Genomic DNA, 27,036 nt, shown 5'->3' with positions numbered 1-27,036 from the left:
GTAGTGGTATTTCTGGGTCAAAGGATATATGCAGATTAAAGACCTTTTGGGCATAGTTACAAATCGAAGAAACATCACTTCGTGGGAAATTTTGTGTTTTTGCCTTGATGTGCTCAAGATGAACATAAGCAGAAGTGTCATCATAAAGATAACTACGGCTTGTGTGACATCTGTTAAAGAGGAAAACAGAAAAAAATACATTCAGTTATTTTATTTTCAATTCTGAATTATCTCCCTCCATCCACTTCTCCATCCATTGAGAAGGCAAGAAAAACAAAATTCATTACAAATATGTATAGTCTTGCAAAATAAATTCTTGCATTAGTCATGCATTTAGCCAGAGAGAGGGAAAGAAAGGAAGAAAGAAAGGAAGGAAGGAAGGAGGGAGGGAAGGAAAGAAGGAAGAAGGGAAGGAAAGAAGGAAGAAAGAAAGAGAGAGAAAGAAAGAAAAAGAAAGGGAAAGACATATGCTTCAATTTGCACTCTGAGTCCTTTAGAATTGTGGTTGGTTATTGTGATGATCAGAATCACTAACTCTTTCATAGCTGATTATTGTTTGTTTTTTTTTTTTTACATTGCTGTTATTGCATAAATTGTTCTCCTGGCTCTTCTCACTTCACTTCATCAAATAATACAAGTCTTTCTCAAGGTTTTCTGAACCATCCCCTTCATCATTTCTTATAACATAATAGTATTCCGCTGTATTTATATACCATACCTTGTTTAGCTATTCCCCAATTAATAGGCATCCCATCAGTTTTTAATTCTTTGACACTGCAAAAAGAGCTGCTATAAATATTTATGTACATATGGGTAAACTCTGAGAAAGAAAATGTTTAGAAAGAATTTAATAAGAACTCCAAAGTAAGGCATTCCTTAATTATCAGTGACTTCAATTCAAAGGAGGGTTCAAGAAGGGTCAAGGAAAATAAGGTTCAGGATTAAAATATGAGAGGCCAAAGGCTAAACAGAAATCTTATACCTAGATATCATGAATACTCTCTTCCATGAAGAAAGCTGGAAGGCTCTGGGTGTGATAAGCATTGAATAACATCACATAAAAAAAAATGAAACCATCTTCACAGATTTGAAATGACTGGTCACTGATATGGGGGCTATTTCTGAATCAGATGTGTAGTCAGACCATTGACTTGTTAGAGCAAAGATGCCAACACCAAATTAAAAGAAAGGATGAAGATAAAAACAAATAGTGTGTAAATAAAACAGCTCCAGCATGATCTATTCAAATAAGTTACTGATACTGAAAACTGGGAAATGGAACAAGGAAAAGACATCATTATGTGCCATCATCCTTTCTTGTGGAAGTTTAGCAAAACAACAAGGATGCCAAAGAACCTAAAAACTACTTTATCCAGCAAATTCTTGAACTTGTCAAGTGGAGAGACATGACAGCCAATGTAATGTGAGTTTAGAACATAAATTCATTTGCAAAATCTTGTGAAAGAGGAATGGCGGAAGCACATGCTCTTTACTGCTTCATAAAACACAGAAAGGCTCTGGAGGAAAAATGAGTTATCACAAATGTTGGTGTGAAATTCAGTTAAGCCAGAACTTCCCAAGAACACAGAGTTCCAACTAAATTATGGAGCAGCTGTAAGTGGAATTATTGGAATTATTGGAAGGTTGCTTCTAATTATAATGGTCTGAGACAAGAGGTATGATGTTGGAGAAAGAAGACTGGATTTCGAGTTGGAGGGTCAAGCTTTGAATATTTGGCTTATTACCTGTGTGACTCTCACTCATCCTGGACTTTTTTTTTCTTATCTGTAAAATAGGGACATCACATTAGATAATCCCCAAGGTTTCAGTCCCATGATCGTGCAACTCTATACACACTGTGATATACCAAGTCTCACAGGGATATTAAAACTTTGAGATAGTTAGACTTTGATTACTTAACCCACAGAGATGTTGGGAGGAAAGTCTTTGTAAATGGCAGAATGCTATTTTAAAATATGACATTGTCACTACAAAAGTGGACAGAGGTTACAGAGCAAAAACAAAGGACAGCAACAGTTGCAGTGCCCCAAAGTACCTGTAGGTGGCAGAACACTCATTCCCATTCCCATTCCTATTTCCATTGCATCATGGAGCTAGTCAGTCCTTTTGCAGGGTTTCGTAAACTGAGGTCTTTAATTTAAAAGATTATGATGACCATTTCAATATAATTGGTTTCCTTCATAGTCTCATGTATTTAATTTTATGCATCTGAAAATATTATGCAGAGAAGGGGTCCCATAGGGTTCATCAGACTGATAAAGGGGTTCATAACCCACAGAAAAGGTTAAAAACCCTTGCTTTAGGGCAATGGCCTTTAAACTTTTTTGAACTTTCACTCCTGTTGGTAAAAATTTTTGAACACACACTCCCAATATCTGTATACTTATTTATTTACAAATTATATACATGTGCTACTGTGAAAATAATTGTGTATATTATAAAATTTATACAAAGATAGAAATTTAAAAGGATGGGAGAAAGATAAAATATCTGAACCTAGAGTCAATAGGGAGCCACTGGAGTTTATTGAATTGGTGAAGTGACATGCCTGAACTTAAGGAAAAATCACTTTGTGGAGGGCAGATTGGTAAAGAGAGAGAATTGAAGTAGGAGAAACAATTAGAAGGCTGTTGCAACAGTCCAGGTGATGGGGGAGGAGGGAGATGATGAGAAAACCTATCAGGGTGGAATGAGGGTGGTGGCTACGTGAATAGAAAGAAAGATGCATGAAGGAAATATTGTGGAGGTAGAAATGACAAGATTTGGTAACTATGTGGATATGGCAGGTGAAGGGAAATGAGGAGTTGAAGACTAAATGTTCACAGAAGATGAGAAGCTGGGTGACTTGAAGGAAAGTAGTACCCTGGACAGAAATAAGAAAGTTCAGAAGATGGGCAGATTTGGGTAAAGGGAGGGGGTGAGGAATAAGATCTGTGATGCATGTTGTAGCCCATTCATACCTGCTCATCTGATGCAATTTACTCTGTCCCACTCAAAATAAAAGGGAAGGCTGAGCTCTTAGTCAGAGTAGGAGCTGCTCTGGAGGCACAGCCCACCCTCTGAAGGTGAAGTGGGGGACAGGAGGTTGGTATGCTGGGGGGCACAGGGAGGAAGAGCATGGTGGAGAATCTTCCCAACGGCACCTGTGCACTCAGTAGCTTGTGGTTATCCAAACAGCAATTGGGTTAGAATTGTCCTTTGGGGCCAATATCAGAGACTGGAGGGAAGGGACAGAGTGGGAGTGTGTTGGGGGATGAGGATATGGTGTTCTGTTGGAGACCGGCCCATGATTGGCTATTATAGGGAAAGTGAGATTTAGCTGGTTGATCACACACCACCTGGGGGTCGAGCCAAAGGTATCTCAGTGCCCACTTTGAAGACCACTACTTTAGAAGAGAGAGAACTAACTGTATAGCTAGAATGAATGACCCCATGTAATCGAGATAAGATGAAACCTCATGAGAACTTATAGATCAAAATGTGCATTATACAAATTATTCCCCAAAAGTTGAGAAATGAAGCACCCTACCAAATTTTTTGCAAGACGAATACAGTTCTACTACCTAAATTGGGGAATGATACAGGAAAAAAAGAAAATTAAGACCAGTATCATTAGTAAACATTGATGCCAAAATTTTAAGTAAAATCCCAGCAAAAAGACTATAGCAATTTATCCAAAAAAATTTACTATAATGAAATTGGATTCATCTTAGGAATGAAAATAATTAATGTAATTAATCCTATCAAAAACAAAACAGCTAAAGCTCTTTTAGGGGTGTGTGTATGTGTTTTAAAGTTCAGTTTAATTTTGGAGGTTGCCAGGTGATGTAGTAGATATAGTGCTGGGGCCTGTAGTCGGGAAGACCTAATTTTCAAACCATCCTTTAGACACTTACTAGCTCTGTGACCCAGGACAGCTAGGTGGCGCCATAGTGCACAGAGTGTTAGACCTGGAGTCAGGAAGGCTCATCTTTGTGAGTTCAAATCCGGCCTCAGACACTTACTAGCTGTGTGACCCTGGGCAAGTCACTTAACCCTGTTTGCCTCAGTTTCTTCATCTGTAAAATGAACTGGAGAAGGAAATGGCAAACCACTCCAGTATCTCTGCCAAGAAAACCCCGAATGGGGTCATGAAGAAGCAACTGAAAAACGACTGAACAAAAGCTGAGCAAGTCACTTAGCCTCTACAGTTTTCTCAACTGTAAAATGGGGATAATAGCAACCCTTACCTTGTAGGAATGTTGTGAGGGTCAAATGAGATATCTGTCAAGTGCTTAGCATAGTGCCATGCACATCGTAGACATTACATAAGTGCTTATTCCCTTCCCTTTTCCCAAAGTCACATGATTATAACAAATGTTGTTTAAAAAAAAAGTTTTGAAAAGAACAATAGTTACTTATGCTTTAAAAAAAAAACCATTCTATAAGGTATAGGCTTAGAAGAGCCTTTTTTAAAAAATGTGACAAAAAACTGTTTATTCAAAATACAAAATAATTATATGCAATGGGGAAACACTAGAAACTTTTCCAGTGAATGAAAGGTAAAGCAAGAATCCTCCCATTCTCTGCTATTATTTGACATAGTTATAGAAATGCTAGCAATTGCAGTAAGACAAAAGAAGTAAATAAAGACATACAGTCAGACAACAAAACTATCCCTATTCGCTGATGACATGACTTACAAAATCCTAGAAAATCAGCAAAGAAACTAATTGAGAAAATTCATATGTTCAGTAAAGTTGTGGGCTATAAAATAAATTCACAAAATAAATAGCAATAATAGCAAAATCCAGGAAGCAATAATAGAAATGGAAGTCCCATTCAAAATAACTGCAAAATGCATAAAACATCTGGGACTCAATTACCAAACCATACTTAATACCTATTGAGAAACAATTTATAAAACTCTTTAGAAGAAATAAAAAAAATATTTAAATAGCTGGAGCGACAATCACTGCTTATGGCTGGGCCATGTCAATATAATGAAAATGCCAATACTACTAAAATTAATTTAGAGATTTAGTGATGTATCAATTTTTTCCTGAAACCATCTTGCTCTTCATTTTCTTATAGCACAATAGTATTCCATCACAATCATATACCACCACTTGTTCAGACATTCCCCAGTCAATGGGCATCCTGTGCGGTAAATTCTTAACTAAATAAAGTATAGAGACAATTACAAAGAGCAAAATAGATCATTTCAATTACATGAAATTGAAGTGCTTTTGCACGAACAAAATTAATGCAACTGGGATAAGGGAAGTAGTCAACTGAGAAAAAAAAACTTTTGTATCAAATATCTCTGATAACAGTCTCATATTCAAAATATATGAACAACTAACAGAAATATGCAACCAAAAGCCATCCCATACTAAAGTCAAAGGATAGGAACACTTTTCAAAAGAACAGTTGCAAATTATTAACAAGAAAAAATGAATGAAGTCTCTAAATCACTAATAAAAATGGAAATACAGTTCAAAATAACCCCAGGGTTTCACCCCACATGAAGGAAATTGTAAAACATACAAAAATATGGGAATAAGTTAATGTTAGAGGGATTATTGAGAGACAGATACACTAATTTGTCATTGGTGGAACACTGAATGAGTACAACCATTCTGGAAACAATTCGAGATTATTTGAAGAGACTCATTAAAACCATACCCTTTGTCCACTACTAGACATACACCCCCAAGGATAGCAATAACAAAAGAAAGGCTTCATAGATACCAAAATATTTATAGCACCCATTTTTGCAGTAGTAAAGAACTCGAAACAAAGTAGATATCCATAGATTGTGAAATGGCTAAACAAATTGTAGTACATGAATATAATGGAACATTACTGTGCTATGAGAAAAGACCAATACGATGAACGCAGAGAAGCATGGGAAGATTTAAATGAACGGAGGCAGAGTGAAGTAAGCAGAGCCAGGAAAACAATATAAACAATGATCACAGCAATATAAAGGGAAGAGCAACAACAGAACAGTCAAAACTGAATACTGCAGAAATTAAAATGACTAAGTGTAGCCCCAAAGAAGCGATATGACAAGATACCAACCCCTGCTTCTTTGCAGAGGTAGGGACTATGCATGAATAAGAGATATTGAATAAAATTTCAGACTTTTTTGATATGTTGGTTAGTTTTGCTGAACCTTTCTCCCTTCTTTTTTATTCTTTATTATAATAGTTTTCTAGGAAAGGTTAAAGGAAGGATAAGTGGGAAGTGAATATAGGAGATGTGAAAACAAAAGACATAAATAAAATATTTTTCTGAAAAAGGATAGCTTGGGAGAGAGAATACTTGACTTTAGCTCCATCTAAAAATTTTAACAATTCCCTTAACCACTACTCTCCACTGTGCTTCAGTTTCCTCAACAACTCTGGCTGTACCCACAAGATGGAAATACTGACAGTGTTATTTTCCCCCGGCTTCCTCAGAAAACACAAGGAATAAAAGTTTTTATTTACCCCTTTCCTAGAAGTAATTCATCGAGTCATAGAATTTTAGAGGTAGAAAGGATCTTAGAGATCATCTATTGCTTTCCAGGGATGGGAACTTCGGTCTGTTTACTTCTAACCTTGAGCAAATCCACAGGTCTTTTCAGCCCCCAGTTTTGTCACCTGCAAAATGAAGCAAATGGACAAGATAAATAGCTCCCAACCTTTGGGTTACTGGAGTTATTAAAAGGAATCTTTTACAAATTATTACAAGGAATCTTATTTATAAGGCTGTTCCATGAAGGCATGTGAAGTAGGTGGTCTTGAGCACTTGGAGCTTGGTCAGACATTGAAGATGCCATGGTCATCCACTGCATCTCAGGCCATCACCAGTTCTCACTGTACTTCACTGACTCTGGAAGAGAAAGTGAGGCTGACTACTTTGTGTAACTCTGCCTCACTTAAATCCAATTCACACATAAATCAACACATCACCCTGTGAGGTCATTAGTCCTCTTCGAAACAAAGGATAAATAATAAGGAATCTGCAAATTTAAATGTTCACCATTCATCTCATTAAGTGGTTTAGTAAGTTTGTTAACTCATTAATGAACAAATTTAACCTTTAGAGACTGAATAATCTCTCTCTCTCTATATATATATGTAGAGAGAGATTATATATATTATATATTATATATATAATATATGTATTATATAGAGAGAAATAGAGAGATTGTAGAGATTATATATATTATGTATGTAATATATATATTATATGTAGAGAGAAAGATTATTCAGTCTCTAGAGGTTAAACTTGTTCATTGTTCACATTTGTATATATACATACATATTTATATACATTTATATATACATATAAAATTTTCCGATGTATGTAGTTCCTGTTGTGATTAACAAAATATGAATTCATTTTAAAAAACTGATGTCATAGTAGTTTTTGTCATCATGTATTTACCCAATGCTGGCTTTTCTACTTCTTTGTGGGACTTGGATTCAATTCCCTCCCTTCTTTGGAACTCAGCTTTCTCATCTGTAAAATGAGGGAGTCTTAATTAGATGATCTCTCACCTCCCTTCCAGCTCTAAATCTAGGACACTGTGTCAGAGAAGGTCTGTGAAATCTGCTTATGTTAAAAGCAGGGGAGGGGGTGGAGGCAGGGAAGGTCTTAAACCTCAAAAAGTTTGAGAACCATTGAACTAAATTATTTTTAAGTTCCTTTCCACTATCTATGGCTCTGTGATGCTCCTACCTACAGCTCAGTGGTGAATGCTCAGTGAACACAAATTCATTTGAAAGTCTGAGTCAAACAGAATCAGGAAGGCAGCTTTTCTGCTAAATCAATTAATCACAGAATGAATTCATCAAAACCAATTAAAAGGACTTGTAGATTATCTAATGTTTTGAACTATTTGTACCACTGTGTTCCTATAACAGAAGAGACAATTAAGAATTGACTGACCTTAATTTTAAAAATATACAGGATGTCCCAAAAGTCTTAGTGTAGTTTTAAGCTTTAATAGTTTAAAATGACACTGAGACTATCTGGAACACCTTGCGCTTTGTGTATATTGTCTTTCTCCTTTTACTCAATAGACAATTATTAAGTGCCTTTGGAGTGGACTATTACTAGTCCAAAGGAGGAGTACTCTATAGGGAGGATAGGAGATATAGAAGACCCTGACTTTACAAAAATTACAAAAGAGAAGGATAGGTTCTGTCTTCCATTGTTCTAAGTCTCACTGTCCTACTAAAAAAAAAAAACAAAAACAAAAACAAAAAAAAAAAGGAAATCTTGCCACTCACTCTGTGTTTTGGTGGAGAAAGATGGAGTCCTCAAAATGACTGACACATGAAGACATGTGAAATCCTTCTTCTTCTTGGAGCCTGCTCCAGTTTTTCCCTAAAGGATTCAGTTTCTTCTGCTTACTGCTTCTTCCAGGGCTGGAATCCACTGACCCACATGCAAATCTATAATTAACAGGGGTTATCACTATCAAATAGCTAGGGCCAGGGAGGGACACTTGTTCAGAGAGACGGCCAGATGTGAGGTGGGTGTCTTCTTTACTCTTCTGAAACTGCCTGAAGTGTCTTTTGAGGCAGAGTTGCAATTAGGGCGGGGAAACTAGGGCTTTGTCCCCAAATTTAGAGGAAGCTGACACCACTCAGAGGCTTTCAGCATTATCAAACAACAGAACTATCACCTAGAGAGCAAGAAGAACTAATCCTTGCTAATTAAAATAGGAAGCTACCAGGTGGCAGCCGATGTGAATTCTTTCCTTGTCCTACACACACACACACACACACACACACACACACACACACATCTCCTTCATAGGAAACCTCCCTAGCAACAATGACCTTGTCCCTGATTGCCCTAGGCAGCAAAGTTCCAAAGTTTGGCTCTATGTCAATAGATAGGGTGATGCTAGTATCTCCAAATGCTGGTAATTCACATCCTGATACATGGGAAAAGTTCGTTGAGGCAAACAGAACAGACAAGTTGTCCTACTTCCTCCCCTTTCTCATAAGCCTAGATGGCCTTTGGATCCTGAAATGGAATTTGAGAACACTGGCAACCCAGCCTTTGTGGCTGGCATCCTGCATCAGGGCATTCCTCTATCCAGAGGGCTTTCATTTGAATTGTGGAATTGACAATATATTTTTCCTGTCTTTTTTTGACAGTGTATTTTTCCTGTGCTATATAGGGTAGGTATCCCAAAAGCCTTAGTTGTTTTTTTTTTTTAATATGTAGTTTTTAAGCTAGTAAAGCTTGAAATTAAGCTATTACTTTAAGCTAAAACTTCAGTTTTTAATCACTAGTTTAATCTACTCAAGCTTAAAACTGTACTAAGATTTTTGGGATAATCTGTATTTATCAATTATTATAATTATTGTATCATAAAGTTGGAGCTAGAAAGGATCTTGCAGATTGTCCAGCTTTTTCATTTTATATATAAGGAAACTGAGATCTAGAGAGGTTGTGACTTGCCCAACATTATACAGACACCACAGTTAGGCTGCAAACCCAGGCCCCCTGGACCAAATTCATCATTCATTGTACCATGATGTGAATTCTTAGCCTCCTTCTCTTGTAGGCATATAGAGTCAATGGAACGATTTTAGGGATTTTTGATACCATCTCTGAGCCAGGATGCAAACTATACATTCATGGGTTGCCTAAACCAGCTCCATTCTATTTTAGATACCTCTAAAGGGATGCTATAGGGTCAAACTAGGGGATTTTCAATTTTTCTTACCTGGTTCATATAAGGGCTCTTCCATCCCATCCTTGTGATTGCTTAAGAAAGATGACTCTTAGAAGGGACTTAGATAAGTTTTTCCATTTCATTTGCATAGGAAATCACTCAACCATGATTATTGGGTCCACTACAAATTTATGTTACATAATTTCAAATTGGCCCACATTATAGTAAAATAATCCTTTTACTCTCTGCTAATTGATTGTCTTTTCCACTTTTCACAAAGGCTGTTCCAAACTCTTTTCTTCTCAAGACTTCCACAATAACTCATCCAACCACCATCTTGGCTGAGGTCTTTACCTCATCATCGCCCTCATAATAATCATTGGTCTTCTTCGAGAATGAAGGATGACCAATAACAGCAACAACAACCTCACACTTTTCTGAGAAAAGATAGAATGGTTACTCTGAGCTCTCTATTTACCTCTCCTCTTCCTCTCACAACACTTGACTTCATCCTTTACTATTTCTTATTTTACTACAGTCTCTGATGAAGAGGTGGCCCTTTTCTCCTCAACAAGTACCCTCTACATGTTCCCTTGATCCCATTCCTTCTTCTCCAGCAGGCTTCCTCCAGCATCATCCTCCTATCTCTCTCCAATCTTCAGTCTTTTTCTATCCATTGGATCCTTCCTAGCTGCCTACATAAGTATTCTTCACACTTAAAAAAACCTTCATTAGAGCCCATCAATACTCCATTCTATATTTCTCTTCCTCTTATGAGTTAAACTCCCTGGAAAGCCCATCTACACTTAGTACCTCCACTTCTTACTCTCTTCTAAATCCTCTGCAATCTATATAAACCATAAGTTCCCAAAGTGGGGGATACTACTCCTTAGATGGTGCTGAAATGATGGGGGGAGAGGATACGGTAGTCACCTCAGGTGCAATTGGGGGGCATTGAATAAAAATAAGGGGGTGGTGGTAGCATAAGAAAAGAAGAGAAGAAAATTTTGAAAAACTGTATATGTTTCAACTGTTTGCAACAGACTTAAAGTCATAGTTATTACACTCTTTCCCAAATAAACACAGAAAATGCAAGTTATAAGATATCAGTGGTCAAGTCTACCAACAGGTCTTAACAAACAAGTGTTGGCAGGCGAGCATGTCACGCATTGTTGGAAAGTCCAGCGTGCATCACCAGGAATATGTTTGTGTAATGACTTGTTTACAATATGATACTATACCATTACAAGATACAACACTGTGCCATCAAAATTTCAATGCAGGGAGAAACCCACAAATTTATAATAAATTATTAAATTTAAGATGCATAATTTGAAACTGAGGCAAATTTCAAAAAACCATTAAAGGGTTAAAGAAGGTAGATTTCCAGGGGGACATTGAGTAATCTTTTTTTTTTTAAAGGAGGTAGTAGGGCAAATAAATTTGGGACCCTCTGCTCTACACTCATTCCTCAACTGAAACTACTCTTTCCAAAGTTACCCATGACCTCTTCATTACTAAATTTAAACGGCCTTGTCTTAATCTCTCTGCAGCTTTTGACAGCCTTCTCCTAGATATTCTCTCTTCTTTGGGGTTTTCATGACACTGCTCTCTCTCTGTCTTTCCTCCTACCCATTTAATTAACTCTCCTTCTCAGTCTCCTTTGCTCGATCATCATCCAAGTCATGTTCACTATGTGCATACCCCAAGGTTCTGTCCTGGGCCCCCCTCACTCTTCTTCCTCTACTCTATCTTTTGATGGTCTCATCAGCTCCCATGGGTTCAATTATCATCTCCATAAGAATGTATGCTTCTTCTTCTTCTTCTTTTTTAGGCAATTGGGGTTAAGTGACTTGCCCAGGGTCACACAGCTAATAAGTGTCAAGTGTTTGGTCTGAGGCTGGATTTGAACTCAGGTTCTCCTGACTTCAGGGCCAGTGCTCTATCCAACGCACCACCTAGAATGCCCCTAGAATGTCTGCTTCTTGAGAACAAGGTCTGTCCTTTGCCGATCTTTGTTTTCCTGGCTTGTACACTCCACCTTAACACAGTGCCTAGCACATGATGTTTAATAAATGCTTGTTGACCGACTCACTACAGATGACTCTTGGATCTATATCTCCAACCCTACTCTCTCTCCTGAGTTCACACGTCACATCATCGACCTCTTATTAGACATTCTGAGCCAAATGTCCCATAGATATTTCAAACTCACCATGTCCGCAGACAGCGAACTCATTATTTTTCTCCCTAAACCTGCCCCTCTTCTTCAGTTTCCTATGGCTTTAGAGGGCATTACCGTCTTTCCGGTCACCCAAGTCCACAACCTTGGTGCGATCCTCGATTCCTCAATCTCACTTCGCATAAGCAGGCAGTTGCTAAATCTTGCCTCTATCCCCACAAGTGCTGCCCAGGTCTTCCTTCCATTCAAACATTCCAGTTCAGGTCATGATCATCTTGCCGCTGTAATTTTGGAAGAGCATCCTCCTTTATCTCTTTACTTTGATTTCCCTGCTCTAGCCTATCCTTCACCCAGATGTCAACTGATCTTCCTAAATGTCAGCCCACATCCCCACTCCATTTAATAAACTCCGCGGGCTCCTTGTTACCTCTGGGATCAAATATAAAATCCTGTTTGGCTTTTGTAGCCCTTCATAGCCTGGCCTCTTCTTACCTTTCCAGTCTTCTTATAACTTACTCTCTTCCACGTACTCTGCAATCCAGTGCCACTATCTTCCTTGCTGTTCCTTGGATAAGACACTCCATTTCTCAGCTCCAGGCATTTTCACTGGCTGTCACCTGTACCTGGAATTCTCTCCTCATCTCCTCTTTCTGGATTCCCTGGCTTCGATTTAAGTGCCAGCTAAAATCCTACCTTCTACAAGAAGGCTTTCTTAATCCCCTTTAATGCTAGCACCTTCTTTCTGCAATTAAATCCAAATTTATCTTCTCTATATCATGTTTGTATGTAGCTTGTTTGCATGTTACTTTCATTAAAATGTGAGCTCCTTGAGAAGAGGGACTTTTTTTCTTTGCCTTGCTTCTTATCAGGGATGGGGAACTTGTGGCCTCGAGGCCATATATGGCCCTCTAGGTCCTCAAGTGAAGCCCTTTGACTTCACAGGGCTGCATTTGAGGACTTAGAGGGCCACATGTGGCCTCGAGGCCGCAGGTTCCCCATCCCGGCTTTGGATCATCTAGAGGTTAGCATGTAGTAAGTATTTACTAAATACGTGTTGACTTGATTTAGCTCCATATAGCTGCCAATATGACTTTACCAAAGCATAGGTTTGACCATATCATTCCCATATTCAATAAACTTCTGTAAGTCTATATTACCTCTAGGATCAAATATAAACTCCTCTGTTTGACATTTAAAACGCTTCCCAACCTGGTCCCTTCCTACCATTCTAGTCTTACAAATTACTACCCTCCACACACTATATGGTTCAGTTATATTGGTCTAATCTCTATTTCAGAATCTGGGTCTTTACACTGATTGTCCCCCACATCTGGAACACACTCCCTCCTCAATTTTGCCTCTTGGAATCCCTGGTTTCCCCTAAGATTCAATTCAAAAGAGGGTTCCCCTTGCAAAATCACCAGTGTAGTCAGAAAGCACCAGGGTGGGTACTTCTGTATTGCCAGAGAATGGCAGTAATGACTAATGAGGTAGCACTCAGACCTGGATACCACAGGGCTTTGAGTTCTCTAGCACTCTGTCCTGAGACACCAGAGAGGTCCCTTAAGACCAAACGTTCTGAACATCTGAGATCCATGGGGTGGCTAAATCCAGTAAGGAGAGATCAGAGAAACAATGGGGACATCTAGGGTGAGACCAATCAGGGCCAATCATTCCATGGAAAAGCACAGAAGAGATAAAAGCCTGACTTTGGCACAAGGCCCAATTCAGGAACTAAAGCTGGAGAAATAAGTATATGAAAGAAAACATTGACCAGTATCAACAACTATTGCAAATCTAGAGATTCCCTCTAAAAGAGAGAATTAACTCTGTGACAAATGCAAGCAGTGCCTCAAATAAAAAAAAAAAGAATTTTTTCATAAGTACTACATGAACACCTAGAAGAAATGAAGCAAAAGAAAAAAATGAAATAAACGTTTTGGAGGAAAAAGCTGGAAAGAGAATGAATGGCTTAGCAGAGAAAATGGTAGACCTTACCCAAGAAATGGACTTTGAAAACTAGAATAGACCAAACAAAAAAAAAAAATCAACGACTCCATGAGACGGCAAGAGACTACAGATCATAATAAAAGGATTGAAATGATAAAAGATAATGATATTTAGTCTTAAAAACAACTGACTTGGAAAACAGATCAAGGAGAAATAATTTAAGAATCATTGGGCTCCCTAAAAATCACAAATAAATAACCTGGACACCATATTTCAAGAAAACATAAATGAAAACTTCCCAGATTTATTAGAATCAGTCAGTCAGTCAGTCAATAAGCATTAATTAAGTTCTTACCATGAGCCAGACACTGGGCTAAGCACTGAGGATACAAAAAGAGGCAAAAGACAATCTCTAAACTCAAGGGGCTTACAATCTAATGTAAAGACAGAAAGAATCCACCAATCACCTCCTGAAAGGAATCCCCCCAAAGAAAAGTCCTTGGAATGTCATAGCCAAAATCTAGAGCTTCCATATGAAAGAGAAAAAAAAAATACTGCAAAAAATCAGAAAAGAAGCAGGTCAAGAGTACCAAGGGACTACAGTCAGGATCACACAAGACTTGGCAGCTTCTACTAAAAAGGAGAGATCCTGGAATACAATACTGCAAAAAGCAAAAGAGATAGGCTTACAATCAAGAATTACTCACCCTGCAAAGATGAGCATAATTCTACAAGGGAAAAAAATGAATCTTTAATGTGATAGAGTACTTACAGGAATGTCTAGTCTGAAAAGACCAGAGCTGAGTAGGAACTTTGAAATACAAATACAACAATCCAGAGAACCTAGAAAGGTGGATTAATTTGGGCAATAGAAAGAGCTGTGTGATGTAATGCCAAGATTCTAATAGGGAGAGAAGAAACAAGGGGCCCTTCAGAACTTTTAAGGTCTTTAAAGGGCATGAAAGGAGTTAAAAAAAAAAAAAAAAAGGCCTTGAGTGGGTGGAGACAGATTGGTTCTGTTCTGAGGATTTTGGTTCTGTCCCGGGGGAAAGAGAATGGATGGTAAAAGAAATACACTAGTGTGGAAAGGAGGAAGAAAGGGGTGGAACTTGTTATTTCTCAAATTTGGGACTCATGAAAAGAAGAATAGATAAATATGGAGGAAGGGGTAATGGGAGTGGGAATCAGATGAACTTGATGCTTATCTGAAATAGAAGAGGAGGCGCGCGCGCATACACACACACACACACACAGAATTTGGGATGGAAATATACCAAACTCAACAGGGAAATAAATGGGGCTGGGGGAACATTAAAAGGGAGAATAATTCTGGGGAAGAAACAGTAGCAAGCAAAACAAGATTCCCAATCCTGAAACGGGGATCAAAGGGGAGAAAAAAGAACTAGAATCTGTGGTGGTGCCTTAGATTGGCCTCTTAAACAACTGGGGGTGGTTTGAACAAATTGTAGATTATTATTGTGGTGGAATGTTATTGTGTTGTAAGAAATGAGGAAAGACTATATTTCAGAGGATTTTGGACAGTATGAACTGTTTTAGAGTGAAGAACTGAGTACAGAGCAAAGAGAATACTTTATACAAGTATAGCAATATTCCAAAGTAAAACAATTTTGAAAGATTTGAGTCTCATTGATGCAATGACCAACCATGTCTTCAGAATATCTATGATGAAGCATGCTCCTCACCTCTTGATAGAGAAACGATAGACAGAAGATGCAGAGACATACATTTTTGGATCCGGCCCCTGTATGGATTCATTTTGCTTGATGATGCCTGTTACAAGGATTTTTTTCCTTTCTTTCTGTTTTCAACGTGAGGGGAGGGAAGAGAGGAGGATTATCAATAGTGATACCAAAAACAAGGACATTGAAACATTTTTTTCAAATGCGCAGAAGACAGCAGAAGGAAGTTCAGAAGGAAGCAAAGACAAGGAGAATTTTGCAAATAACATGTAGAATTTGTTGCATCCTTTTGAAAAACAGGAGCAAGTAGTATGGAGATTCATACATGGAGATTTCATACAGAATCTTCTTTTTGTGTTCCGTTATGATTAAGGAAATTATATTGGTGTTTGAATTCAAAATAAAAAAATTAAAATAAAAAACCACTTAGTTCAAGCACTATCTTCTTCTAGATAAAGCTTTTTATGGCTCTCTTAGCTCCTACTTAGCATAAAAATTATCTTTTATTCATCTCTCTCAAAATTATCTTTTATTCATTTTTATCTGCATATACTATATATGTGTTATGTCACCTATTAGAATGTAAACTCCTTTAGAGTAGGGACTGTTTTACTTTTGACTCTGTATCTCCAGCGCTTAGTATGCCTGGCACACACTAGACACTTGATAAGTGCTTGTGGAGCAGCTCGGTGGTGCAGAGGATAGAATGCTGGGCCTGGAGTCAGGAAGATCCGAGTTCAAATTTGGCCTCAGACACTAGCTGTGCAACCCTGGGCAAGTAACTTAACCCTGATTGCCTCAGTTTCCTCATTTGTAAAATGAGCTGGAGAAGGAAATGGCAAATCACTCCAGAATCTTAACCAAGAAAACCCCAGATGGGGTCATGACTGAACAACAATAATAATATTAATTGTTATGGGCAACTGGGTATCATAATGAATGCCAGGCCTGGAGGTAGGAAGAGATCACATTTGTTTGGGAAGGGATTGGCCGTGGTTTCACGAAGGTGACCTATGAAGTAGGCCTTGAATAAAAAGTAGATGCTATAATTCCTTGATTTCTTTCTTCCTGTTTTTTTTTTCCCTTCTGATCCCTCATCTTCCTTCCTCCCCATACTTCCATTTCATCCTTATGAACAGCTAGCTGCTCTGTGGTTTCCCAGGCAACAGGAAGACAATCCCTATGTTCTATGTTCCACAATGAACCATTCTCTGCTTTCTTTCAGTAGGAGGTGATTCCTGCTACATCCTTCCATGCCACATGAGATCCATATCTAGCAACCTAATCCTGGGCTTTAGTGGAGTTAACCGTCCATCGAGAGACATAAAGGTATGCTAGTCACAAAGCGAGGTAGGTTCCAACCTGACTTTCTAACAAAAGTGGGTACCTTAAATCCCCAAATTTTAGAGGGAGTTCACTCTTACAACACAAACTACATGGTAAACAATAAGAGTGTATACAAGGTAAACTCTAGATTTATCCTGAGTAATATTCGCATATGACAGGAAGGCAGTGTGAACAGAGGGGCCAGCCACTAGAATTCAAGTCAAGGAAATTTGTTTAAACCTCTCAGTTCCCCAGAAAACTCTATTAAGATGATATGTTGCAAAACAATCACCAATCTACTTCAGTAGGGGAAATCTTCTCCGAGAGGACTCCCTGAATGGATGAAGCCACAGATGTGGACAACTCCCAACCTCAATTTTTTGTTGAATGCTTTCTAATAGCAGGTATACGTGCCTGTAGCAATGTTTGGGGGTAGAAAGTGAAGGGATGATGATCAGGAGGTATGCCTTTCTTAATGTGTTTAGTTCTGCCTCAGGGTAGGTAGGTGGAGAGAATGAGTTTCTTTAATCTTCCAGGAAAGAACAAAGGAACCTAAGCAACTGTCTTCCAGTCCTTTCCCTGCAGGGCTTAATCCCTACACAAGGTTCATTGTGCCTGGGTTCCTTTGGTCTGGATTGATTTGGTCTTTCTCTTTCTTTCTTTCTTTTTTTTTTTTTCTGGGGGTGGGGGGTAGGCAATGGGGTTAAGTGACTTGCCCAGAGTCACACTGCTAGTAAGTGTCAAGTGTCTGAGGCCGGATTTAAACTCAGGTCCTCCTGACACCAGGACTGGTGCTCTATCCTTTGCACCACCTAGTTGCCCCGGTCTTTCTCTTTCTTTGAGAAGTTACAAAATATGACTCAATAAAATATCTTTTCATTCTAGCTCTGAGCCCCCAGGCTGGAAACGAAGCCCCCAGCAGTTATGAAAATCGATATCTCTCTTTACTTTCATATCTTGCAATCCATGGCTCCCTGCCTTCTCTCAAGGCAGATTTTCTCTCTCTCTCTCTCTCTCTCTCTCTCTCTCTCTCTCTCATTCTCTCTCTCTCTCTGAAATACAGGCAGCTAGGTGGTGCTAGCTGCTGTGGATAGAGTACCAGACCTGGACTCAGGAAGATCAGAATTCAAATCCGGCCTCAGATACTTACTAGCTGTGTGACCCTGGGCAAGTCACTTAACTCCTACTTGCCTCAATTCCTCATCTGTAAAATGGGGACACACTGGAGAAAAAAAATGGCAAACGACTCCAGTATCTTTGCCAAGAAAACCCCAAGGACAGTGTTCATGGGGTAATGAGGAGTTGAACACCACTGTACAACAAGAAGAAGAAGAGAGAGAGAGAACTAGAGGATAGAGGAAAGAGGCAGGACATGGATGTGAGGAATTTCCTGGGTATGTCTCTACAACACTCTGCATTGTTCTTTCTGGATTACATTCAGCAATCCTGATAGATCACCAATCCTGATAATGGAGACAAAGCATTGCAGTTAAAGCTGTTTGGATGGGGAGCAAGGGGGGTGGGGGAGGGTCTCGTTCCTTTTCTTTCTCTTCCATATGGAAGTGCCTAAACTTCCCAAGATGGTGCTGCCAGAGCTCCTTTCATCCTCCTCTCCCCTCCCTGCTCTCCCTCTTGCTTCTTTAGAATTTCAGCTCTTCACGCCTCCTTTGGAGAAAGACCCTAGCTGTCCATGTATAGTCAGAGCTCCTTTAGCCTTTGAGTAGACTGAGGATCTCTATCAAGTCTCACTTCTTACATATCCTAGCTATATGACTATGGGCAAGTTACTTCATTTCTTGCTGACCCAGGCTTCTCCTTAAGACTACAGTATTTTTATTTATTTTTATTCTGAACTAAACACACACCAGAAAAATGAGCATTTCCACATACAAACTACAATAGGGAGGATTGAAAATGAGGCCATTAATTTCTATTAATTATACCTTGCTTTTTAAAATATATATGATAAATTCAGTACATTACTTTCAAAGCTGTCCTGATTGGATCTCCTTCTGAACTTCTGTTTTTCCTGTACATTTATTTTTACAATTAAATTTAATGTTTCTCAATGAACAAAATGTATTCCCCCCCATTTCCCTCTCCCCTTAAGAAAAAACAAAACACAAAACCCTCTTGATAAATATACATTGCCAAGCAAAACAAATTCCAGCATTGGCTTTGTCTAAAAAAATCTGTGTCTATATATCTCATTCTGTACCCTCAGTCTATCATTTCTCTGTCAGTAGTGGGCAGCATAATTCATCATTGGTCCTCTGGAATCACTGCATTGGTTGGTTTACTGCATTGATCAGAGTTTTTAAGTCTTTCAAATTTGTTTGTCTTTATAATGTTTTTATTGCATAAATTGTTCTCCTGGTTCTTCTCATTTTATTCTCCACCATTTAATATAAGTATTTCTAGGCTTCTCTAAAACTGTCCCTTTCATCATTTTCTTAAAGCATAATAGTATTCTGTCACATTTATACCTCACAATTTGTTGTCATTCCCCAATTGATGGGCATCCTCTCAGATTCCAATTCTTTCACACTTCCCTGTCGCCATAGTAGTTTTCTATGGTCAAGGCTCTTTTTTGTTTTTTGCTCATTTTTAAAAGTTGAGCTCTGCTCCTGGGGTTTAGGAGGCATTGCCCTAAGCTTCTTGCACTGGGGAGTCAGGGAGTCTAGTCACTAGCTTTTTGCGCTGGGACCTCTGGGGCTGGTAGCTTGCCCACCGAACAAGTGGCTTGGTCTAGTCACGCCTGTTGTGCCCTGGGTTCTGGGGCTGGCATTTTGCCTGCTGAGCTGGAGGCCAGCTATGCCACTGGTCTGCTGAGCCAGGACCAAGGGACCTCAGTTGCTGATCTGTGCTGTGGCTAAGAGTCTCCCACTGGCTTGCCTGGAGACCATCTTCCCTGGGCTCTGCTCCCCCTTTACTCAAGTGAGACAGACCTTTCTTGAAGTCCTTCTAAGTTATTTTGGGCTGGAAAATTGTTTCACTCGGTCTTTTTGTGGATTCTGACACTTCAGAATTCTTTCATAGGCTTGATTTAACATTGTTTCCGAGGGAAACTAGGGAGAACTCAGGCAATTTCCTGGCTTCTCTCCACCATCTTGGCTCTGCCCTCCATTCTTTCACACCTCAAAAAGCACTATATTTTTGTACATATGTGTCCTTTTCGTCTTTCTTTGATCTCTTTGGGATATAGACCTAGAAGTGATATCACTGACTTAAAAGGTATGTACAGTTTAGTAATTTTTTGGCGGGGGGAGAGGTCATAGTTCCAAATTGCTTTCCAGAATGGTTAGACCAATTAATTAGTAACTTCATTAGAAGTGCATTAATGTGCCTGTTTTCCCACAGTCTCTCCAACAACTGCTGTTTCCTTTTTTTGTCCTCTTTGCCAATCAGATGAGGGTGAAGTAAAACCCAAGAGTTGCTATAATTTCCATTTCTCTAATTACTGACTTAGAGCATTTTCTTTCATAGGGGTCTTGATAACTTCGCTTTTTTACTTCCAATTTTACCTTTATAACATTTTTCTTTTATGCCTCCTTCTCTACTGTGACACTGCCACCACCCAGGTACAGGCCTTCATCACCTCACTCTTGGATTATTGTCATAATAGCCAGCCTTCTGATTGGTCTACCTGCTTCAAATCTCTCTCCCTCCTCTAGTATATTCCCCACTTAGCTGTCAAATCGATCTTCCCAAAGTGCAGGTCCCCATGTCACACATTACCCCCCTTCCCCTATCCAATAAACTCCAGTGGCTCTTTATAACCTCCAGGGTCAAATATGAAATCATGTGTTTGGCTTCTAAAGCTCCTCATAACTGGCTCCTTCCTACTCTTCCAGTCATCTTATACTTTATTATCTTCAATGGACTATGAGATCCTGTGCCTGGCCTCCTTGCTGCTCCTTGAACAAGATAATCCTTTACCTCCTGACTGATGGCTTCTTTCAAGATTCAGCTAAAATCCCACCTTCTACAAGAAGCCTCTCCTGATCCCCCTTAATTCTACTGCTTTCCCTCTGGGATTATATTCCATTTATCCTATATGTTTTGTGTTTGTACATAGTTGTCTGCACAGTTGTCTCCCCCATTAGACTGTGAGCTCCTTGAGAGCATGGACTGATATGAGATAACATTTGTAAATTGTTTAGCAGTGTCCCTGGCATGTAGTATATGCTATTTTAAACACTTTATATTCCCAGGGCCCAGCACAGCGTCTGGCATATAATTGACACTTTATAAATGCTTGTTGATTTGACTTGACTTCCTTTGAAAACTGCCTATTCATATCCTTTGACCATTCATATTCTGTGCATTAAAAAAAACTGCTTCAATGACTCTTTCTTCTTCTTTTTTTTAAAAAATATCTCTCAGAGGGGCAGCTAAATGGCTAAATGCACAGTGGACTGGCCCTGGAGTCAGGCAGACCTAAGTTCAAATCCAACCTCAGATACATGATACTCACTAGCTGTGTGACCTTGGGTAAGTCACTTAACCTCAATTGTATTGTCAAAAAAAACCCCAAAACAACTCTCTATTACTAGTCTTTCCCCACCTCTTAGTTCTCCCTGAAATTTAAAAACAGCAACAAAAATTAGTTACAAATAAGCATAGTCAAGCAAAACAAATCCACACATTGGTCATGTCTGAAAATGTCAGCTCTCATCCTTCATCTTGAGTCTATCAAATTCTCCTGTTAGTAGAAACAGGCTTCATGATCAGGCCTCTGGAATTTCAGTTGGTCATTGTTTTTGATCGGGGTTCTTAAGTCTTTCAAAAGTTTTTGTCTTTACAATGGATTGTATAAGTTGTTCTGCTTCTGCTCACTTAACTCTCCATAAATTTATTACAAGTCTTTCCATCAAATGTGATAACATACATATGGCACTTTGTGAACTTTAAAGTATTATATAAATGCTATTGTTACAATTATTTCCAGGTTTTCCCAAAACCATTCTTTTAATAATTTCTTATGGCACAATAACATTCCATTACATTCATATACCATAATTGGTTCAGCCATTTCCCAGGTGATGGGGACTTCCTTAGTTACCAGTTTTCTAGTACAAGAAAAAAATGTGGCTATAAATATCTTAGTAGATCTGGGTCTTTTTCCATTTTCTATGATCTCTGCAATATAAGCCTAGTAGTGGTAAGACCCCAACTACTCAGGCAACACTATATGACCAAAAGTGTGGCAAAAATTTAAAAACAATCTGGTAGAAATTAGACTGACTAAAGTCTCATACCATATATATCACAAAAAGCTCCAAATGGATACATGACCTAGATATTTAAAGTCATATCCTAAACAAATTAGAGCAGTAAAAGTGACAGCTTTTGCATCTCTATAGAGAAGAATTCTTGGCCAAACAAGACATAGAGAGAAAGAAAGGAAGGAAACAAGTATCTATCAAGTACTTTATTATGTGTCAGGCACCTCCTTAAGTGCTAAAGATACTAAACAACCAAAAAGAGAGTCCCTGCCCTCAAGAAGCTTACATTCTAACATTGAAGGATAATACATAAAAGGGAGCTGAAAAGTATGGCGTTTTAAGTATATATGTATATATACACATATGTACACATACACACATATATGTGTATGCATGCATATATGTACATGCATACACACAATGGTTTTTGTCCTTAAAGAGGACCAAGATGACATCACTATATTGGGGTCAAGGTACAGTGTGTCAGACTGTAGCTCATCAGAGCAATATGAGCTCGGAAGGCTCTACCATAGGTCGGGCACAAATAGTCCATATGAACATTTGGAGTGGAGATGTCTCTCAATTTGTGCATCTCATATTTCTTTTGAGCTATTGTACTTCTCTGACGTGGGCATGACATGCTGGGAAGTCCTGTCCCAGTGTATCCCATGTCTCACCATCAAGTCCAAAGTTCTTCAGAGAGACCTTTAAAGTGTCTTTGTATTCCTTCTTCTGACCTTCATGTGTGAGGTCTGCTTGTCTTATGTGAGCCCTCCATAAAAAACAGTCTTAGACAAAGGTACTTTTGGTATGGTAACAACATGGCCAACCCACTGGAGTTGTGCTCTCTGCAGTAGAGTTTGAATGCTTGGCAGTTCAACTCTAGAAAGGACCTCAGTGTACAGTACTTTATCTTGCCAGGTGATCTTCGGAATATCCCTAAGACGATTCAAGTGGAAGTGATGAAGTTTTCTGGCATGGCGCTGGCATACTGTCCAGGTTTCACAGGCACACAACAATGAGGTCAGCCCAACGGCGCTGCAGACTCAGGGATAGGTAGCCGAGTATCTCTTTTCTCTCACACTTTCCTTCGGAGCCTCCAAACACTGAGCTAGCTCTGGCAATTTGTGCACCAACCTCATCATCTAAGCATATACCCCTAGAAAGTTTACTGCCAAGCTATTGAAGCTTAAAATTGCACTTTTGGGACACCCTTTATATAATGATAAGGGCTAGCATTTACATATAGGGTAGCTAGTTAAGGCAATGGATAGTGTGCCAGGCCTGGAGTTTGGAAGTCTTATCTTTGTGAGTTCAAATCTGGCCTCAGATACTTACTAGCCGCCAGTGTGACCATGGGTAAGTCACTTAAACCTGTTTGCCTCAGTTTCCTCACCAGTAAAATGAGCTGGAGAAGGAAATGGCAAACCACTCCAGTATCTCTGTCAAGAAAACCCCAAATGGGGTCTTGAAGAGTTGGACAGGACTGAACACAGATATTCACATAGTGCTTTAACATTTCCAAAGACCTTTACAAGTATTGTCTCATTTTATGACAACAACCATCCTGAGGTAGGTGCTATTATTATTTCTATTTTACAAGGGAGGACATTTAGGCACACAGAGGTTAAGTAATTTGCCCAGGGTCACACAGCAAGCATCTTAAGTTGGATTTAAATGCTGATCTTCCTGACTCTAAATCCAGGCTTTATCCACTACACCACCTAGCTGCCTCACATGTAAGTGTAAATGCATAGGGGCTGTCCCAAAAGTCTTGGTGCCATTTAAGCCACTTGTTATTAATTTATTATTTTATATATTTATTATATAAATACATTTAATACACAATACATTAATATATTTAATATGAAACACATACTAGTATTTAATATATGTACAACATATTTAACATTACTTTAATACATGTATCATAAAAATAACAATTTATTATTAAGCTTTACAAGCTTAAAACTACACTAAAGCTTTTGGGACTCCATACATGTATATGTGATGTCCCCAAAGTCTTAGTGCAGTTTAAGCGATTTGCTATTAACTTATTATTTAATACAAAATATCAATATATTTAATACATGACCTACTAATGTATCTAATATGTGCATAATGTATTATACAATATTACAGTAACAGACTATAAATAATAATTTATTATTAAGCGTTACTAGCTTAAAACCGCACTAAGACTTTTGGAACATCACATATACATATATACAAGTACATCACTTCAAAAGCCTTAGTGCGGTTTTAAGCGATTTAATATTAATTATCCAATACGCTATATTAAATACACATGATTTAATATAGAAATGATAAATGAGATTTTTAAAAACTCATCTTCAATAGCTTAAAGCCGCACTAAGACATTCGGGACACTTTGGGGCTGCGCATAGGTACATACATATATACAGACACGGACACACGCACGCACGGACGCACGCGCACTCACACAAAAGAAGGTAGAGACGTCTTCCGACCTGCTCCCGCTCCTCCCCTCCGCTCTTTCCCTCAAGGAGCAATTACGGCTCTTGAACGTGAATAGGCATGCGCAGCGGGCTTCGGCGGCTAAGGGCAGGGGAGGCCAGACGGCGCCGCCGGAGCTCCTCGGGTGCGTATCCGGGCGGGGCCGTCGCGACGGGAGTCGCGAGCTCGCTCCCGCTCGAGCGCGCGACCCGCAGGCGTGGGAGGAGGCCGGGAAGAGGGGAAGGGGAGGAGGGAGGAGCGAGCGCGGGAGCGAGCCTGCGTCGTATTCGTCGTCGTCGTCGTCCGGAGAGGAGCTACACGGCGGCAAGATGGCGGATCGCTTCTCCCGCTTCAACGAGGACCGCGACTTCCAGGTAAACAGCGGCCCTGGAGCCGGCGGCGTCCGACCTCCAAGTTCCCTTCCTAGCACGCCGGCTTCCGGAAGCGGCCGTGCCCGGCCCTTCGGGACTTCCCCTTTGAGGCCTCGGGGCCGGCGCTCCTTCCTCCCGCCCCCGGCTGCCTGGCGCCCCTGCCTGAGGCGAGGCCGCTTCCCTTCCGCGGGGCCCCGGCTCCCTCCCCTTCCCGACCTGCAGGCGAGGGCCCGAGGCGGTGTCGGGGGGCTCCCTCCCGGGCTCCCCTTTCTCGGAGCGGGAGGGGGAAGGTAGACTTAGAAAAAAAAAAGGGGGGGGAGTCGTTCATAATGCCTTCCCCTCCCAGAAAAATCCTTCGTTTTCCTACAGTTTCCGTTTCCTTACCTGGAAAATGGGTCCGCTCTGCAGCCGTGGGGCTGTGCCTGGCAGGATCGTTCCTGGGGTGGAAAGCGTTACCCAGCTCGCTCGCTCGCTCGATCCCTCCCCCCTCCTCCTCCTCCCCCCGCCCGGCCCACGACTCTTGTTGTTGTGGTTGGTGCGGGGCCGCTAATTGGCCTCGGGAAACACGCGCGTCCTTGGGCAGCGCCGGCTAGTCCCGGCGGCGGGCTTGACAAGTTTTTGCTGACTCGTACCCACGACTGAATTTATTTTATTTTATTTTTAACTCCCTTTCCCCATTTGCAAAGCGTGAATGGGGGAGGGGGGAATGTCAGTTGGGTGGGATGAAGTCGTTCGGTGGGGGGAAAAAAGAGAGAACACACAATTAGAGACCATCCTCCCTTACCTGTTTCAAATTGCCTTGCTCTGGAGGTATCAGTCACTTTGGGAAATCTTGGAGAATGAAAGGAATTGAGAAGAGGTCGGTTGATTATTGGGCGGAAAAGTGTACCCTCGGAGTCTCAAAGAGAAACCAAATCCAACCAAAAGAACACTGCATTACTGCTGCACACCCTGGCAACAGTAATTTGGGTCAGGGGAAGATTTTCATCCTGCAAGGTCTTACTTAGAGCAGTCTGGAAATGTTGTCGCTATGTTCAATAGCCGGAGGAAGGGGATACAAGTTCCTTCAAGGTGGTTGGGTTGGAAAATGAAGGGGAATTACAGGCCAGCAGAAATTATTGAAACTTAGGACAGTCGTCATCAGAGGGACCAAGTAAGGGACTTGGGGGAATATTGAAAATCCTTGTAGTCATGTGCTCTCTGTGTGGCTGCAGCATAAGGTGATTTAGGAGTATAGTGTGAGTTAAAAGAAGTTTGAGATGGTTTAAAGCAACCATAAGATTATTGTGTTCTTTACTCTTAGTTTCTGTTAGAAGCCAGGAGCTATCTCTTGGGTAATAGAAAACCTCACAATATTAAGATTTTTTGAAAAAAATGTTAAGGGTTTTGGAACGGTTTTCAAAGGAAAATTCAAGGTGACCTAGTCATTTTGCAAATTGTCATGCAAGTTGAGTATTGAGGAAAAAGTTTTTTAAAAGGGTAAATATTTGTGATAGCCAAACTCTCAGAATCTCAGCAGATCCTCTTTTTCAGAATAGAGGACATATGTAAACTTGGTTTTAGTTGTGAAAATTAGCATAAATGTTATGATTTGAAAAAACTGGGAAAGGGATTTAGGCTCCAGTTTTCCAGAATCCAATATGAAAATAAGATGGCACTTTAATTGTTTAGTTATCTTTTATACTAAATCTTTTCATCTTAATCCAGATAAGGTAGACCTGATATTAATTTATCTAGAGACATAATTATTGATCTTTTAAGCTCATTGTCTGCTTTTACATTAAAATCAACTTTTATTCAGGAGAAAATTTTCCCGTAGTCATCTGTCCTAACAGGTATTGGGGAAATAGGGTATTGGAACTCAATACACTTTTATTGGTTCTTATGATATGCTGTTAAAGCTCCATTGAGAGACTTTTGTAAAATATTTATTGCTAAAATTTTGTTTCGTAATAAGAATCTGACAAGTATTAGCATACATTAGCATTTCTTTTTTTTTTATTAACATTTCAATATACAGAGAAGAACAGAAAAGAGGATCTATATGATACTGAATCTAGGTTGCATTCAGTTTTTTAAAGTGTGTATTAAATTTAATATGAGAATAACA

At 39.6% G+C, this 27,036-nt stretch overlaps 1 protein-coding gene and 1 long non-coding RNA gene across 2 annotated transcripts in view; one reads left to right on the top strand and one right to left on the bottom strand.

Annotated features, from left to right (window-relative positions):
• On the bottom strand, positions 1 to 25,395 carry LOC114051165. Its single transcript, XR_003570118.1, has 5 exons — positions 25,311 to 25,395; positions 8,289 to 8,453; positions 7,441 to 7,515; positions 6,498 to 6,650; positions 1 to 170 (listed from the first exon to the last, which is right to left on the bottom strand). It is a non-coding gene; the product is annotated as an uncharacterized LOC114051165 (long non-coding RNA).
• The window catches only part of GPATCH8 (G-patch domain containing 8), a 120,205-nt gene continuing 117,977 nt past the window's right edge, over positions 24,809 to 27,036 (top strand). The window contains exon 1 of the mRNA XM_027873379.1: positions 24,809 to 24,929. Within this exon, the coding sequence (XP_027729180.1) occupies positions 24,885 to 24,929 (45 nt within the window). The 5' untranslated portion in view covers positions 24,809 to 24,884. The remainder of the gene's footprint in view (positions 24,930 to 27,036) is intronic.

The sequence above is a fragment of the Vombatus ursinus genome, unplaced genomic scaffold (genome assembly GCF_900497805.2).
Source record: "Vombatus ursinus unplaced genomic scaffold, bare-nosed wombat genome assembly UNPS02014801.1, whole genome shotgun sequence".
In the NCBI taxonomy this organism is placed as follows: domain Eukaryota; kingdom Metazoa; phylum Chordata; class Mammalia; order Diprotodontia; family Vombatidae; genus Vombatus; species Vombatus ursinus.
Note: the sequence above shows the minus strand (reverse complement) of the source record. Positions and strands in the feature narration are given on the sequence as shown.